At 30.6% G+C, this 19,199-nt stretch overlaps 1 protein-coding gene across 1 annotated transcript; it reads right to left on the bottom strand.

Moving 5' to 3' along the window:
* Positions 1–281: 281 nt before the first annotated feature.
* LOC114284960 (uncharacterized) lies at positions 282–17,918 on the bottom strand. Its single transcript, XM_028227919.2, has 6 exons — positions 17,799–17,918; positions 15,738–15,832; positions 14,621–15,109; positions 12,907–13,053; positions 2,962–3,371; positions 282–990 (listed from the first exon to the last, which is right to left on the bottom strand). Exons 2-6 carry the CDS (start codon positions 15,829–15,831, stop codon positions 361–363), a joined length of 1,770 nt encoding a protein of 589 aa, XP_028083720.2. The 5' UTR covers position 15,832; positions 17,799–17,918; the 3' UTR covers positions 282–360.
* Positions 17,919–19,199: the final 1,281 nt, after the last annotated feature.

Genomic DNA, 19,199 nt, shown 5'->3' with positions numbered 1-19,199 from the left:
TTCTATTTTTGATCAAAACGATCTATCCTGAACCATACGTACCAGCGCGGGATTAATAACATTGATAAAAGAGATTAATATTAAAAGTTATTCTATATATAGTTTCAAAAAGTTTAGGGGTCATGGCATGGCCACCCCGGTCACTCCCTAACCTTGTCCATGGTCACTCCTTTATAAACTTAAAAAATTTATTCAGAATTTTACTCAAAAATCTTAACATCCGATTGAGATCTAATTTAAATATAAGACCTAATATATACACACTCACTTTTAAAGTAAAGTTTGAAATAAATAGATAGGCATTTTTTATTCATTAAAGCAATGAGATAACAGAAGTGCAAGTGGCATGTAGCATGGGAATCAGACATGGCATGTAGCGTGGGAATCAAACAGACGTTTACAAGGCCAAAACAAAGTGCGAGTGCGGTGAGTTGACCGAATAATGTCCAACAAAAGGGGACATTTCAGCAACACATACACAACAAGCACAGGAACAATTAAGGTGAAAACAACATTGATCCATACTAAACCATGCTGATCAGATGAAAAGAATGTCGTGCAAAAGGCTACCATCATCGTGGCCATCGAGATGAACAGAGTCATCATTCCCAGCACCAGCTTGAGCGGAAGCGACCTCAAAAAGTCCCTTTCCGTGTAGCGCGATGAGAGGATGGACGAGAACATCAGGGTTGAGATTGTTGAGAAAGATAGTGCTACTCCTGAGATTGAAAGCACCCCAAAGAGCCTTTTATTGAGGAAAATTGGGGTATCAGATTTATCGTTGGTACCACCCGGTACAGTGAAGGCTGCTGTGAAAATTACCGTGGCAATTAGTGTTGCGAAAATGATTGATGAATTGGCTATGTCTTTCACCCATTTTTTTGCTTCCTTCATCAACTCTTTGTGGTTTTCAGTGAATAAATCTTGTGGAGTTTTGCCATCTGAATTTTTCATTTCTCTATATAAAGGTTGCACATTCTTCTCCACCTCCTAAGCATGTAGTCATGAATCATGATATGAAATGCCAAATAGAAAAAGTCTTTAATTGAATATGCTCTCTCTGAAAAATTTTAATAAATAAAAGAAGATAGAAGAAGAAAAAAATCACAAATTAAACAAGTTAGCAATTGCTTTTTCAGTAATTTTTTTGTTAATTTTTGAAAAAAAAAATCTAAAAATATTTTATTGTTAAGATCTACTAGATTAGATAGGATTGAAAAGTAACTATTTTAAACCGGCACAATTTTCTTAAATCTAATTATTTCAAAACATTAAAATAACTGTCATATCAGAGTTTGTGTAAATTTTTTTTTTTTTTTCGAAAATACTCACAAGAGCCCTTATAAGGGCAGTTTTACCATTATTCAACTATGTTTCAAATTCAGTTCTTTTTTTTTTTTTTTTTTCTAATTCTAAATCTAAGCATACATTCACAATCTTAAGAATTTTTTTATTTTTTTTTAAATCTTTTACATTTCACAATCTCATGAGTTGGTGTTTATGTCATAGAATAATTTTTTTCCCCAAAATACCCGTAAAAGCCCTTATAACAGCAGTTTTGCCATTATTTAGTATTATTGTTAAAGAATATCTAAAATATATTATTTTTCATAACTGTTAGGTTTTCATATTTCTATAGATTTCCTTATTTTCATAGGTTTCTTATTGCTGACTCTTACTTTGCCTACGTAAAAGTCATCTCTTGTAATAATTTAGTACACAATATAACAATAATATAGGGGTGAATAACGGATATTCCAATCCACCCAAACCAATTGAACCAAACCGATTCGTCGCATTTTTGACAGATGCGTGATGACGACAGATAGTTGCAGATTAATTTTTTCTAATCCGCCTAGTTTTGGACGGATGACGGATGACGGATTTGAGGTTCCCTTGGTCGCAACCGAACTGTCAAACCATGAACACCTCTAGTAATTTGTAAGACTTTGTATTTTCAATTTGTTTAGATATTCTATTTGTATTTTCAATTTGTTTAGATATTCTATTTGTATTTTCAATTAAAAATAGTTTGATATTCTGTTGTGTTTTTAATTTGTTTTCAATTTGGAAATCCTTTTATCAAATGGCAAGTGTTGATATTTGGTATTTTTTGTATGAAAAATATAAGACTTAATTTTTTCATTTTTTTAAAAGTCAAATTAAATAGTTTTTAATTTAATTTATAAAAGTTTAAAATTTGTAAAAGTTTAAACGGCCAAACCGATTTACATCCATTCGTCAATCCGCTCAATCCGTATCTGTCAATCCGGCAGACGGATGTGGATTGATTTTTTTCAGTCTGCTAATCCAGCAGATAGATAGCGGATTGAAATTTTTCCGGCCGCAACCGAACCGCGAACACCTCTACAATAATATATAACATTATTCAATATACAGAGATTCTTTTTTCTCTCTCTTTTCTCTTCTCTCTCCATACAATTATCTTCACGGAGCTATAAGATCTGACATGTCTTCCTGGTTTACCAACGGGATGTGAAAGAATATTTACAATATATTATTTTCCATATTTGTTTTGTTTTCATATTTCAAGTTTTCTTATTCTCATAGGTTTCTTGTTACCCATTCTTACTTTGCCTATATATAATAGTTCAATACATAATACAACAATAATATATAATATTATTCAATATACATTGATTCTCTCTTTTCTCTCTTTATATAATTATCTTAACAATTAATTTTTGTATCTTCTATACTTTTATAAAGAGAAACCTTGAGTATAGCCTAGTTACATTCAATTTTTAGTTTTTATTTTTTGTTCACTTATGAATTTAATTTCTTTTTCTTCAAATTTCTAAATTTGGTAAAGAAGACTCTTATACTTGAGTGGAGCACAATATATAATGAACTTTTATTTTATTTATTTTCTTTATATTTGAATGGTACATGCATTCGCCGTTAGTGTGTACGCGGGGGGGGTGTGTTGGGGTTACATACCTTGAACCATAATATCTCATGCTGCATCTGAAGGGCAGCTCCTGAAATGTTACATGGAGGTGCAAAGTTAGCTGCTAAGTGCAACATGTTATTGCCATTCCTATCCCTTTGGGTAGCTATCACTTTTCCAGCGGAGCCAATCTCGTGTAGCAGATTGAAGATTCTCTCATCCCGGTTTAGAACCGCGACATGGAATATGGTTTGGTTTTTTTGATCGGATTGCCATATGAGGTCCGGAAAACCTCGGAGAAGCCTAATCAAGAACTCTGTATTTCCCGAATATGCGGCCGCAAACAGTAGTTTTGGTGCCTCTTTGATTATGTTTGTGATGTCCAAGTCATGAAGATCGAAAATGTTTTTTATGAGGCTGTTTGTAAGCTTAAGTGCAAGAGTTTGCATTGAATTTTCACCTTGAAAAATGATCAGTTAATTTGGTTAATAGTGTTAGAATAGTAGAAAGAGAGAAAATAATATGTATTGTATTGAATGTATTAACGAATTGTATTAAATAAATGTCTTATAGAATCGAAGGCCTGTATATATAGGTTGAGAAAAAATATCTTATTAGCAATCTAATTATGAGAAAGAGTATCCACCTAACTATGGCAATACCTAATATATTTAGAAAATCAATACCTAATATATGTAGGATTATATACTATATATACATTAACATCCCCCTAAACTCAAAGAGAATAAGCATCTTGAGTTTGGAGAGAGAAATTAAAACATGAAATAAAACTAAATAAAATAAAAGACAAATAGATTGCAAAATCCGAACAGGAGCGCAAGGACACTTGAGATAAATTAGAGGCCGAAACTAATACCGGGAGACAGTTTATGGTCATGTCAGACCATTGTAAAAACTGGCTGAAACTAATGCCAGGACAATTTAAGGTCATGCCGAATCTATATCGAAACTGGCTGGAACTAATGCCAAGAGACAGTTTATGGTTGTGTCGGGCCATTGTAGAAACTGGCTGGAACTAATACCAGGACTATTTAAAGAGGTCATGCCGGACTGTTGTAGGAGCTAATCGAAATCATTGTCAGGACAGTTTACGGGGTCATGCCGAACCGTTGTAGAGATTGGATGTTGAACCAGCAAGCGTAGCACACACATAACTTATGACGTGGTGCTGAACGATGATGGCAACAAATAACTAAGTGTGTCAGGAGGTGGCTTGGATGGTGCGCCAGGAGGCGAGTTTGGTGGTGCGCTAGAGGAAGCGGCTTAGATTGTGCGCCAGAGAGGAACAGCTTGGGTTGTGCGCTAAAGAGTACGGTTTGGATTGTGCACCAAAGGAGGTAGCTAGATGGTTTGCATGGTATAGAACCATATTCACCATGATATAGGTATAATAGCCCCCCTCAAACTCAAATGGGTTTAAAGATAGAAATCAATTTGAGGTTGAAGTAGAAGGAAAGATAGAGTAAGGGGAAAAAAATGTATTATGAGTAAGAAACAGAAAAACAAAAAAAAAATATGATAGAAATATTTGGGGTAGGAATAAACCAGCAGATAGAGGAAGAAATCATACTAAAAGGAAAACATGACAGCGGAATAGGTTAAGGTCCAATAGGCGGCCAAGACAAGGCCACCGCCCGCCGATAAGGCGAAGAACATCAAAAGGTTAACCTATAGCTCTGATACCATGTTAGAATAGTAGAGAGAGAGAGAGATAAAATAGTATGTGTTGTATAGGATTCATTCAATACAATTTATTCAATACAATATATATTATTTTCTCTCTCTCACTCTACTATTATAACATGGTATCAGAGCTATAGGTTAAGCTCTTGATATTCTTCGCCTTATCGGCGGGCGGTAGCCTTATCTAGGCTGCCCGCCGGACCTTAACTTATTCCGTTGTTTTGTTTTCCTTTCAGTATGATTTCTTCCTCTATCCACTGGTTTATTCCTACCCCAAATATATTTTTTTTATTATTATTGTATTGAATGTATTAATGAATTGTATTGAATAAATGTCCTATACAATCAAAGGCCTGTATATATAGGTTGAGAAAGAGTATCCTATAAGAGACCTAACTATGGTAATACCTAATATATTTAGGAAATCAATACTTAATATATGTAGGAATATATACTATATATACATTAACAAATAGATTATAAAATTCTACAGAAAATCATGTGACAATTATTTATGGTAAAAAATCAAAGATGGTGTGAAAAATGAATAATTCTAAGTAATACCAAATAAACCACAGTATGTTTGGTAAGCCTGAGGCATGGTTTTAAAAACCGGACCGGACCGGCCGGTTGAACCGGTGACCGGATGAGGTTCTGGTCCGGTCAGCCCCCTTAAACCGGCCAACTGTAAAAACCGGCCTATTTATTGAAAACCGGTGAACCCACCGGTTAAACCGGTGAACCGGTCGACCCGGTCACAGGTTGATCGAACCGGACCGGTTTCAATTTTTTTTTAAAATTTTTTCTTCGTTTTTTTTTTATTTTCTTTCTTTTCTTTCTTATTTTATATATATATATATAATATAAGAATAGAAGAAAATTTTAATTTGAAACTCTTTTTCAAGGGTCTCCTCTTGTGAGGAATCCCATTAAGAGTTTGATGAAATTATTGTGAAAGTCTTCACCTATTTATAAGAAAAAAACTCTTTCAAAAAAACTCAAGAAATCCATGTGGGATTCAATCAAATGTATTGGAGGAAATATTGAAATTTTGATATCCCTCCAAAATTTTTGCTTTCCTTTCAATCAAATTATTTGAATTAAAATCATATGGAGGGAATATTAAATATTTGATTTCATCTTCCAAAATTGAAATTAATAATATTTTAAAATATACTATTATATTTTTCAGTAAAAAATATATTAGGACAAATATTTAAGATAATTTAATATTTTTAATTTTTAATTTTATTACTTATATTTTTATTTAAATATAATTTTAATATATTTATTATGTCACGGTTCGATTCCGATTCAACCCGACGGTTGAACTGGTGACCCGTCCACCCGATGCCTTTTCCGGTTCGTTCACCGGTCCGATTTTTAAAACATTGGCCTGAGGTCCACTAACTTTGTGAGCAAGCCGTATTTTTTTTTTTTTTTTTTGTTGAATAATGGTATATGCGCTAATTAGTATATTAATTACTATATTAATAGATGATGTGATATAATTTTAAAGATTTTGAATATTTATAATTTGTATAATGGGTGAGGTCATAATTTTAAAATGATAATGTCATAATATATATTGGTACACTAATTAGTATATCAATTGGTACGTGTAATACTATCATTTTTTGTTTGTTTATTTTTTGTTTTTCAATCAATTGAAGTATGTATAATATAAAGTATTATAACCAGATAATTATAATACAATAAATACATAACCTCAACGCCATGTCCAACACCCCTCTAAAATGTTTGAGATCAAAAAAAAAATTGTATTTACAATAATGTGATATGATATGTATCGATTATTAATTTGTTATATACTTAATGACATGAGGCTCAATTTCCTTACTACATCATTGTAAGTGAAAATGTGAGTCTAAAAGTATGAGTCTCATAATGAAAAAGAAACTATCAATCCATTAGTCCAATAATCAACCTAAATAACACAATAAAGCTTGATAATAGGAAATATTTACACTCCGTTTGTTTAGGCTGTATTTTCTGGTATTTGGTATAATGGAAAACAAAAGTCAACGGAAAATATTTTCATGATTAACAGAAAATAAGCTTACATGAATAGAAAATATTTTCCACTTTTTAAATGTGAAAAATGTTTTCCGAACTAAAATCTTATTAATATCACCATACTACCACTATGATGACTGAGTACGTAACCCGTCCTGCTTTTCTTTTGTGCATGTTGGGGTTCATCGTATTAGAGTGTCAGGGTCTAACTTGAGGTCTTGTCAACTATTGGGTTCATCACTCTTGAAATCTCTTTTTAAAAATTTTCGTCCCTATTTATTTCAATTCCGAATTTCGCTTGTTTTGGAAGGCTTGAAGTTAAATCCGAAGGTTTTTCATTTGAGCTGAAAATTTTCTAGGCTGAGGGCAAAGCCGCACGTGTGAAAGAAGGGCCGCACATGCGGGAAGTGAGGCCGTACATGCGGGAAAACTAGGGACTTGCCAGGGTGCACACTGCATTATATGCACCTGCGGTTGGAGATGCGGGACATGGACCGCACGTGCGAGGGTGAGAGCCGCACGTGTGGGAATCTGTAGACTCTGAAAATTTGTTTTTTCTTTCCTTTTTGGGCTATGTGTGTATCTCTTTTTACATATCTCTCTCTCTCTCTCTAAAAACCATATCCTCCCCCTTCTCTCTACATTTCCTACACCAAATCTCTTAAAACTCTTGATCTCTTGCAATCCATTGGGGTTTTGACCCAACATCCTTCGCAAATATTGAAAAGCTAAGCAAGGGCTACATTATGTGCGGTGAAGATTGGGTTTTGGCACCGTTGGATTTGATGCTTTCATCTCTTTTCTTCTTCAAAACTTGAGGTAAGGAATTTCTTTGAGTCATATATACATTTTTGCAAATTGTTTTGTCGATTGGAACTCTTTTTTATTGGTTTGAACTTTGTTTTTTGACTCATGAGTTAAAGATGATTTTTAAATGTGGGTTTTCATAATGTCTCTTTTATTTTACAAATTTCTTGAAATTGTGAGTTATATTATTATAGAGAAATGTTAGTTTAAGTTAAATTCTTTCAAAATGAGGAGACAAATCTAGTGTAAGAGAACCCTAGAAATTTGGGAGTCTTTGAAATGAGGTGAGGTTATGAAATTGATTTTTGATTGATATTATGATTTTGTTGAATGAAAGGAATCTCATGAAAGATAAGAAATTGTGGGCTTTTTTTAAGTTGTTGTTCAAAATGTGATTATAGTCATGAAATGACTAGTTTGTTGAGAATATATGAAAGGTGAAAGTGTTGCCACTCTTGGAATGATGTAAATTATTATATGGTTATATTGCGAAATTGCATTAAAAAGGGAAAGGAAATTATGAATTGAAATGGAAGAAATGTGTGGAAGTTTCACAAGTGAAAGACCATTATAATTCCTTTAATATATATTGCATTGATATTTTAATTGATTTGATTGTTAAAAGTATTTTGAGTTTAAAATTTGAAAACATTTGCATTGAGAAAAGAATGTTGTAAAATAAGATATTATTGAAATATTTTGGGGTAAATATGTTGGTAAGTCCAGATAGGGGGTGTAGATGGAATTGATTAAGTTGGTCTAAGTGTTCAGGGTGAAAGACCGAAAGCACGTGCAGAGTAGGTGCCACGTGCCTTCCGGTTAGCTACCGGTAAAGTGGGGATTTGGTAGTGCTAGCTATGCCTACTTGCAGACACCAACCTAGGGATTACCTGAGTCGTATTTACCACCCCGTGAAATTGATGTAAAACTATGAAATTGTTAAAATTTTAATGTTATATTGTGCATGTGGATTTTGAAAGAATAAAGATGAAATTTTCTTTTAAAGGTATAGCATGACATATCCATTTCATTTCATGAGAATTGTATAAAATGTATATGCTTTGTTAAGAATTTTCTACTGGTCTTTATACTCACCCTATGGGATCTTGGTGCAGGAAAAGACGTGGCAATCCCGCCAAGTTAGGGTGTGGATGTATCTGTTAAGAGCACAAGGCTCTCATTTTGTTGTGGTATATTTTGCTAGCCAAGGGCTAAAAATGTATGGGTCCGAGAGACCATTTTTGTGTAACCGGGCTTAAGCTTCGGAATTTGTGAGCCCATGAGGGTATTTATTTATTTTTTGGATTTGAGGGTTCTACATGCTATAAATTCATGTATTAAGAATCATTGAATATATATTCGCATGTGGAATTTTTTGTATGATCATTTTCAATGAGTAACAATGGTAAAAGTTGAAGAATTGTTTCTTTTCTTATAATGAATGTTGGTTGATGTACCTTTATGATGTTATAAAAATTGGGGTGTTACAACCACCGTTACTCTCGTCTCCACCACTGCGCCACCATCACTACGACCACAACCACCATCATCAGGCCCAACCTTGAGATTTTCAAGGCCCAAAGTCGATAATTAACTAATAAATTTCTGGAGCCCTTCACATTTTATTTTTTTTTCATTGAATGAAAAAAAAAATTGAAAATAAAAGACAAAAGATTTGTATCAAAATCATAAAAAATACTTAGCATTACATTACAATAACTAATAAGTATCGCTTGATTCTCACTCTTCTTGTATTTTTAGAGGCAAATAAATCAATCATACTTGCATAATCTAATTTTTTTTTTTTTTTTTTTTTGCAAAATCATTTTCAATGAGTAACAATGGTAATTATTTTTAAATGGGCCTTTTAATTTTTTAATGGATTAATTTATTTAAGTTAATTTGGGCCTTCCTTAATTTTTTTTGGACTTAAAATATACTTAACATATTAGACTAAACTATAATAAGAGAGATCCCTTCTTTGGGTCTATTTTCAATGGATAACAATGTTAATTTTTTTGAATGACCTTTCAATTTTTTAATGGATCAATTTATTTTAAGTTAGTTTGGACCTTTTTTAATTTTTTTTAGACTTAAAACATACCTAATATATTATACTAAATTATAATATGAGGGAGTCCCTTTTTTTAGTCTATTTTAAGGGGCCCTAAGCCATGGCCTTGTGGCCTATGCCCCAGGACTAGCCCTGACCATCATCATTGCTATCACCACTACTGCCGCCCCACTACCATGCTATCACCACCACCACCACCACGACCAAATATAGAAAAATATTTTTTTCATAAAATATTTTTCATTTGAAAATGTTTTCCTCCCAAACAAACGGAACATAAGTGAGAAGTAAAGCTCTCACTTTTCAAATGATTTAATCTTTTATGGTATTTATGAACAACCCTTAGAATAATCATTAGTAAAACTTTTATTCAAAAATCAAACAATTTGGTATCAAAGTCAAGTTAAATGATAAATTAGGAGTCCAATTTTGTAAACACACATTTTGATTGGTTGAAAATAGTATAACTAACGCTTTTAAGTCGAGTCATTACACTTCTTAAATATAAGATCTACATATTCACACATTAAAAAAGTGGCTGTCGTTGAATGAGAAGATATTCAAGGAACAAAGATGACAGGATTTACTCACAAATTAATGTTGGATTTACTAAATAAAAAGGATAGATACATTATAGAATTGGTCCTTTTGGCTTGAGTGAGGTTCTATTTTGGATTTATAATTTTAATTTTATTAATTTAAAGGAAAATTTGGCTATAAACCCCCTTTACCTTCCTTTCATTGTTAAAAGGACTAAGAAAAAAATTATACTTTCTAAACCCCCTCATAATTATAAAGTCTTGCATAAAGGACAAAATTTATTATTTAAATATTTTATTAGACTGTTATATCCTCAACTAAATTTTTCCACCTTTTCCACCCACTCTCTCCCCACCTTCTCTGTCTCTCTCCTCTCTCTTTCCCTTCTAACTTTGTTCTCCGCCGACGTGCTCCTCCTTCCATATCTGAAGCTCTGTTTCTCGACAATTTTGGTAACTTCTTCTTCTCCGGCAATGATAGCAACGTCATCGTCATCACTCTCCTATTCGAGTCCGGTCAGTTATCAGGCGAAACTCCGGTGATCAACAATGCCGAAACCGATCTCTACGATGAACTCGTCAAGAACATCGGGAGCGAAATCAACTATGGGCCGGAAAATTGTCCTCCGGTGCCGGAATCGAAGGAGATCGTCTACGAGGAGAAACAGATCGTCTCTAAATTGAGGCATGTTTGGTGGAGTTGTTTGGTTATACATATTTTTTTTAAACATAGATTTGAGTTTTGAATATATATATATATATATATATATTTGTGTGTATGAGTGTTGTTGAACACATGTATTCTTTTCATTGAGATTTGTGATTGTTGATCGAGTTTTAGAAGTTTTTCTTCTCAATTAGTTATGTTGATTTGTTGATTAATTTGTTTTGTTTTTGTTTTTTTGTTTGTTTGTTTGTTTTTTTTTATTTATTTTTGTTGTTTTTTTATCTAATTTCATTTGATAGAACTAGAGTAAAATTTTACTTTGGTTCTATTGTTCTGTTTTTTGTTTCAGATAATGAGAGTAAAATTTTACTCTGGTTCTATTGCTCTGTTTTTTGTTTCAAATAATGAGAGTAAAATTTTACTCTTGTTCTATTGCTCTGTTTTTTGTTTGAGAGAATTAGAGTAAAATTTTACTCTGGTGTTAGAATGACAGTAAAATTTTACTGTCAAGAGGTGGTCATTGCCAAACACTTCAGCTGCCACAAACACTGCATTCGCTTTTTTACTTTTGTGCAGAGTAACATTTTACTTTTAGCTTCAAAGTCTCACAGTACACTCGTTTTTCAGAATAAAATTTTACTTTTATACAGAGTAAAATTTTACTTTTGTGTAGAGTCTAATATTTTACTAGTTTTTCAGAGTAAAATTTTACTTTTATACAAAGTAAAATTTTATTTTTAGCTGCAGAGTCTCACAGTTTGCTCGTTTTTCAGAGTAAAATTTTACTTTTATACAGAGTAAAATTTTACTTTTGTGTAGAGTCTAACATTTTACTAGTTTTTCAGAGTAAAATTTTACTTTCATATAGGTAAAATTTTACTCTGAAATACACAATGAAGATGGCTTAATAGGAGAGCTGATAAATATAGTAAAAGAAACGAGTTTTAAAATATTAGGAGGTTTTGAAAGTACTTATATAATTCTTATCCTTTTGAAAGACAAATTAGATAGTGAGGGGGCTATCACCAAATCCCCCTAATTGAAACTCCACATTTTTATTTCTCTTTCAATGTAGTTCCTCCATCAAGTTAATATTTTAGATAGAAAAAAATAAATAAATAAATAACAACAACATGCAATTCATATGGACATTTTAATAATTCTTATCTAAGGGGAAAAAAAAATTATATCAGTAATCTTTATATATATATATATATATATATATATATATTTAAATTTCACTTTTATCCTCTAATTTCGTACATGCTATTTTCTCTATTCAAAATGCTAATGACAATTGATGAATAAATTATATTAAAATGTAATTAAAAATATAAAATTTAAATTGATGAAATTAGAAATAGGAGAACTCAAATGCAATTGTGAAAAAATCACAAAGACTAATAAGTGTATTTTAGCATTTAAAATACAATATGAAGTTAAGACGGTTGAAAATTCTCTCTCATGTTATGTGGGACCACTAATCTTATGAGTAAGGGGATGGCTTCACTCGATATTACTATCCTTCATAGATCAATATTGAATTTACTTAAGATCTTTTTAATAATTCTACTAAAAGTATTAATATTATTGAAAGTTTAAATACTATTATTTTATTGATAATTAATTATATTTAATCAATTGTATTGTTAGTAAGATTATAAATATGAGCAGGATTATTCTCTTCCATATATTTCACTATATTTTATTGGTCTCATTTTGGACTCACAACAATAAAATATATTTTGTTTATATTTTTAATGATATTTGATAAAATTGATTTTTTACAAATAATTTTTATAAATTTATAAGATAAATAATTTGAATTATCATTGTGAATTCGAAATGAAACCTATAAAATAAATTACGGTGAAGTATGAAGGATAGTGAGGGTTGTTTGGGATGTCCTAAATAAGTGCACTTTTTATCTTTTTAGACTAAAAAATTGAGGAAGAAAATATGGATGTTTGGGTTAACTTTTTGACTTTTTATAGAAAAATGTGTAATAAAAAACTGTAAAAATTAATTTGTAGGAAAAAATTAAGTTTGGGAGTTGTGCAGCCGTAATTGTTGACTTTTGATGAATAGTATTAATTTTTTAATTTTTAAGTAACTTTTTTGACTTTTTTAAAATATGTCAAACTTAGTGAGATTGAGAGAAACTAACATTTGATGAATCTGCTCCATATTCCTGGTTGATTTCTGGCAGCAAAAATGGAAGCCTTACGAGCTAGCACGTGTAATGCGGTCTCTTCGTTATTATCTTTAGCCACCGTTAATCTTGGGTATTCTTCTATCAACGTCAACGCTGTATCTGCAATATGAACCGATTGTATTTTAACACTTTTTTTTTTTGGAGTGTAGATTTAGATTAGATAGAATCTTTCTTCTCAGTATATATGGTTGATTTGGGTATTCATTGGAGGAGAATAACTTTTAGTCTAAAATATAAATTTGGGGGTTTGTTTAAACCCGGGAAATTTATTACGGTTCTGTTTTGGTAATTTAGACTATTTGCTTTATTGATTACTTTGTATATTTCATAAAAAAAAATTAAATCGATTTGATAACTGTAACTTGTTCAATTTATTACATTTATCATCAGAAAAATGTATGATTTATTTTTTAAAAACATAATTATTTTCCATATTTTTAATGAAAAATGCGATAAATTGAACAAGTCACTGTTGTCGAATTGACTTAATTTTTTGTGTAGATGAAATACACTGAATGTCTGATAAAATAATGATTAGAATCATCAAAACGAGGCCCGTGGTGAGCCCTATAGGCCCACAGAGTGTCCTCCGATTCGGATTTTGGAGCGGATGGAATCTTCCTTTTATAGTGATATTTTGATTTTTTACGAAAATGGACATGTTCTCTCTAGTTCAAAATTTTGATTGGAGGGTCCTACCAATCCTGTTTCAATAATCTGAAATATTCATTTTGTAGAGTACTGTATGTACACCTATTTTGGAATGTAGATTAAAAGCTAATTTTTTTTATTCTTTTTGACTTTTTTTGAAAAAAAAAATATGTAAAAAAGTAGAAATGTGATGTGACTTAAAAAAATCAAAAAGTTAAAAAATTAACTTTTAACCCAATTGCCAAAATAATAAAAATTAGATTGATCGGATAATCATAACATATTCAATATATCTCATTTGTCACTAAAACAAATAGATGCGGGTGTATTTTTTAAAATAGACCGTTCATGTTTTGGTAACAAACACAATAAATTGAATAGATTACAATCATCAAATTAATTTTTTTTTGTGCGTGGAAGTTATACCCAAAATGTTAGACAAAACGATCCGTTCGAATCACCCAAACGAAATCCACAATGTGCCTCACAATCCAAGCAGCATCTTTCAATCCATAAAAGAGACTGGTCTTTAAAAAAAAAACGCGTAGAGTTTTGGATTTTTTAATTGTTTTAGCCCATTGTTAAACATGACATTTGTGTTTTATTTTTATATTGTTAACACAACTGTCTGTGTAAAATATAATTATATTTTATTTATTTATTTGGGTAATTTTTAAATGTGCAAGTAAATATATATCATATGTACTTACGTAAATTCTTACAAATATACGTAAAAGTACTTTACAAAATCATACAAGTTTTTACAAAAATATATAAATTAACTCATAAAAATTTTAAAAATCATAATTTACATATATTTGAAAAAATTTGTATATATTTATGAAAACTTACTATTTTTAAAACAATTTAAGATTTATAAGAGTATATATAGTAGGCATTGCACACACAAACACTTCCCCATCTATCTTTCCCTTTTTCTTTTTCAAATTTCTTCTTAAATTTATGAAACCAAATACTGCGGTTATGGTAAATACTTTAGTTTTGAAACACTTACCAAGCAAGTAAGTACTGACACAAGTAGTGAGAAGCTTAACCTTCTCACACTCCTTCCAATCTCCAACTTTAGTACGCTCATAAAGAAACTTAACCATGTCTCTTTTTCCCGACAGAGCAGCCATATAGAGAGGTTTCACTCCATTGCCACCGCATATCTCTGGTAGCTTGTCATTTTTGTCGACCATCACCTTCGCAATCGCCACCGTGCCGTCTACAGCGGCAAAGCAGAGGGCAGTGTTTCCTCTTCTGTTGGTCATTTCTAAGTCCGATCGAGTCATCTTGGCAACCAGTTCCTTCACAAAACGGATGTGTTTTCCTGTGGTGGCAATGTGGAGCACTGTTTCCCATCCCTCAGTGATTCGAGCTCGGACCACTGTCGGATGTTGTTTGATGATGGAATTGGCGGCTTCCCAGTCTCCTTCCAGTGCAGCGTTGTATATAGGCAGACATTGATTATAGTACTTTTCTATTGCTTCGATTGTATAAGCTTCATTCATGCATGAAAGTTAGAATTAACCCAAAAAATCTTAACAATGGTGTTACACACACAAATTGATATATCAATTAATGTATCAACACATACTATAGTATTACAACTTTAAAATTATGGACACCACATATTATAAAAATCATAAAGACTCAAAACTAATAAAATTATGTCATATCATCTGTTAATACACTAATTTGTGTACTAATTGATATGTATAACTTTATTCAAATCTTAACCAATACAGTAATTAAAGAATTATATGTAATAAATTCTAGTAGATTTCGAACACTGCACCTAATTCAAATATTATACAAATATATGTACAAATCAACAAGAATAATGTTATATGTACTGATTGATATATTAATTAATGTATTAACGGATAATATGACACAATTTTATAAGTTTTAAATCTTAATAATTTATATATTAAGTGAGATTATAATTTTAAAATAGTAATATTATAAGTATAATAATTGATACATATAATATTACTGAATCAATAATTATATAAACTAGCTAACATATGAACATTAAAAGAGGAAAATTCATTTTATTTTCCAAACTATCCATCAAAATTCCATGAAAAAAATGATATAAAAATGAGAGGGGAGAAAGTTCTTACGGCTTCTTAAATATAAGGAAAGTGTTGCATCCTCAGTCACAGTTGGATTGGTTTCTTCTCCCGTCAGTGCAATTTCAGCCTTTCCATCTGTCATTCTGTTCAAAAACTAAATTACACTTTTGCCCCTTTAAAGTTTTCTATCATTTTTTTTGTGTTTTGACCTTTATTTTTTTTTTTTATTTTATTCTTTTTCACCTTGTTGCTAACATTTTCAAAACTATAGTACCAATCCACAAAATGATGAAACCGCCGTAACTTGTTAGGATAGTAGAGAGCGAATACTCATAAATTATTTTTAAACGAATTTTTGTTTGATTTTATTGAACTATTTTTTATATTTTAATTAAATTTTTTTATTTTGTGAAACCATCAAAATTAGATATAACCAAAAAATAAAAAATATATATATTAAAATATTAAAAAAAAATTACATAAAAATAAATGAAAGCCAAACAAAAATGCACACAAACTTTTGTTTGAATTTTCGTCTATTTTTAGTAATTTTTTAATATTTTAGCTAATTTATTTTACATTTTAGATGCATTTAAAAAGTTCAAATAATTGATTAAAATATAAAAAAAAATCATTAAAAATAAATGAAACCTCATATAAAAATAATTTAAAACTAATCAAACCAAACAAACACCTAATATATGTGTAAATTTTTATAATCTAATTGTATGAAACTATAGTTTTTATGGGTGGACTATTATAAATAGTTGCATGGGCTATAGGTTTTGATGAGATTGAAATGAGAAAAAATAGAGATATAAGGATATCTCCAACGGTGAACCTTTTTTTTCACCAAATATGAATAAAAATTCCCTTTGATATCAAGTGTCCCAACGGAGGGTTTTGAAACTTCATCAAATCACCAATTGACTGGGCAAACGACCGGCTGGTTGACCAATCAATATAATTTTCACAAATTTTTGCCTTGAAGTGGTCATCTGAGGAATATCCGATGGTGAAAATCTGACGAAAATGAACAGTGAATTAATGAAAGACACATCAGTCCTCGATTTAATGAAAGATTTGAGAAATCTTGGATTTGATGAACTGTTGGAGGAGTTAAATGTAAATTTTTTTCATCAAATTTAAATTTGATGATGGATTTGATGAACCATGGGAGATGGTGTAAAGGGTGTGAGAAAAAATATTGTGAGGCACTGGAGTAGGTAAGGGTTTAACTATTTTTTTGATTTTGTTGAGGCAGTGGAAAATTTAAAAAATATTTCCTATCCAATTATTGATTTTGAAAGGCGCTCATGTCAGTGACTAAAGTGTAATAGATCGTGTAGTTTGAAGACTAAAGTGAAAAGATTAAAAGATTGAGAATTAAAATAAACAAATTGCATTTTAATCCAAGTAACCAAAGGCAGCTAAAGCCTATTTGAGACGTAAGGTAAAAAAAATTAATGAGAGCCCAATTTTGATTAATATATTTTTTTTTTTTTTATGTATATAAGAACAGAAGTTGTGTTTAGATTTAGAATTCAGATTGGATGGAAAGAAGGAAAAAAATGAGAAAATTTTAGAATATTTTCATTCATTTAATTTCTCCGTTTCTCTCATTTTTTTTTTTTTTTCTCTCCACAAATTTCTCTTCAAATCTAGTTCTAAACTCAGCCTTAAGCTTCCCACCTCTTGAGTAAACTCTGTAACTAACCCTTCAAATATTAATGAGGTTTGTTAAACAAACTAAGTTACCTGAGTTCGACTCATGTTTTGACTAGTTAAATTTTGTTTAAGATCAGCTTGTTATATAAACAAATCAAATTTAAATACTTTTTAAAATTCGTTAAGTTTTCAAGTCAAGTTTAAACAATTTACTACTTGACTTAATAAGTTTATATACATCATAAAAAAATCAAGTGACTCGAACTTAACTCATATTCGGTTGATTAAAAACTTATTCAAATCAGTTCGCTATGTAAACAAACCCAACTTGAACACATTTAAAAATCATTTAGTTTTCAAGTCAAATTTAAACAATCTAGTTTTCGGCTCGATTTGGCTCGCTTACAATTAATTGGAAAGCATGAAAGAGTAAAAATTGACCTTTTCAAACGATTTCCACGGCAAAGATCGAGCTCAAAATGATCTTCAAGCTGGCCTTTGAATAAACACTACAAGTTTTCTTATAGTACCTGGGCAATCATGTTCTTTTGTTTCACATTCATTAACTAGAACACATATTGGGTATATATAATAACGTTGGGGTGGATTTTAAAATTCGTGGAAAGGAACATATACAATAAAAACATATTTAGTGCATTGTGACAGTACACAATTGTGAAATGTTTAGTAATAAAGCCATGATCTAGAGCCGATCGTTTGTGTCCACTTTGAAAATCTGATATTTGTCACATCAATATTTTTTATGAATTGATAGTTCAAATTATAATCATATACTTATAAACTGTATTAGATATGAGTGAAAAAAACTTGACCTAATGTTTAATGAGTTACTGGGTAGATAAATTTAAAATTTTCATTTATAAAAAATGTTGAGATGACACAAATTAAGATCTTGAATTGTTCCCTCATTCAATACTTAGACTAGAGAGCCATTTTCCATGATCTAATCTTAAAAACTGGTCATTAAAAATAATAAAGAAATAAATTCTATGCAAAAGATTGATGCCTTTTTTGCTTCGGTTTTCCCTTTTATTTCCTAATGATCCGTCTCAAGGACCTTTGAAATTATATTTTTAAAAAAATAAAATGAACATTAATATAGGAGTGATAAATGAACCAATTAGCTCGAGTTTGACTCATATCCGGCTTGTTTGAGTATGGTTCGTTAAGTAAACAAACCAATGTTGAACTCATTTTAAAATTCATTAAAATTTTAAAATTAAACTAAAACAATCAATTGCTCGTTCAGCTTAATTCAATAATAAGCCTTAACTTATATAAAAACATCAAACTATTCAAATATGATTTGATAAAAACTCATTTGATATTGACTCAAAAATTTAACAATCAAACTTAAACAAATTTTAAAACTAATTAAAAAAATTTAAACCAAACTTAAACAGTAGTTAACTCGTTGATCATCCTCAAGTGCTCTCACCACTATGTTTTGTTTTGTATTGCTTTTGCTTTTGCTTTTGCCTCTTTTTTTTTTTTTTTTTTCTTTCTTTCTTTCTTTCTTTTATTAATTTTGCTTTTTAATTCATATTTATTATTATACAGTTTTATATGTGAGAGCAATTTGAAATCAAAGTTGGAGCATTACAATGCCTTTAGCTTACAAAGGTCATAAAAGGGTTCCTTCATTGGTAGAGCCTACGTGGTGGATGACTCTGCATGGCAGTTTCCAAAAAAGAGAATGCAAAAGCTTATGCCCTGTTTGTTTTCAGAGTTGGAGGGTGAATGGATTAGCAGTAAAATGGGATTTATAAAAATTATGTTTACAGTAATGATTTAGAGCTCTAAATATGGAGCTCTAAATCC

The sequence above is a fragment of the Camellia sinensis genome, chromosome 9 (genome assembly GCF_055761805.1).
Source record: "Camellia sinensis isolate YWXY chromosome 9, ASM5576180v1, whole genome shotgun sequence".
NCBI lineage: Eukaryota > Viridiplantae > Streptophyta > Magnoliopsida > Ericales > Theaceae > Camellia > Camellia sinensis.
Note: the sequence above shows the minus strand (reverse complement) of the source record. Positions and strands in the feature narration are given on the sequence as shown.

Excerpts from the sequence above, each read along its gene's own strand:
- LOC114284960 (XM_028227919.2), bottom strand. The coding sequence starts at position 15,831 with ATGACAGATGGAAAGGCTGAAATTGCACTGACGGGAGAAGAAACCAAT. Across the intron at positions 15,110-15,737 it reads TTCCTTATATTTAAGAAGCC|CTTATACAATCGAAGCAATA; the intron begins GTAAGAACTTTC and ends GCATGAATGAAG. Across the intron at positions 3,372-12,906 it reads ATGGAGCAGATTCATCAAAT|GTGAAAATTCAATGCAAACT; the intron begins GTTAGTTTCTCT and ends TCATTTTTCAAG.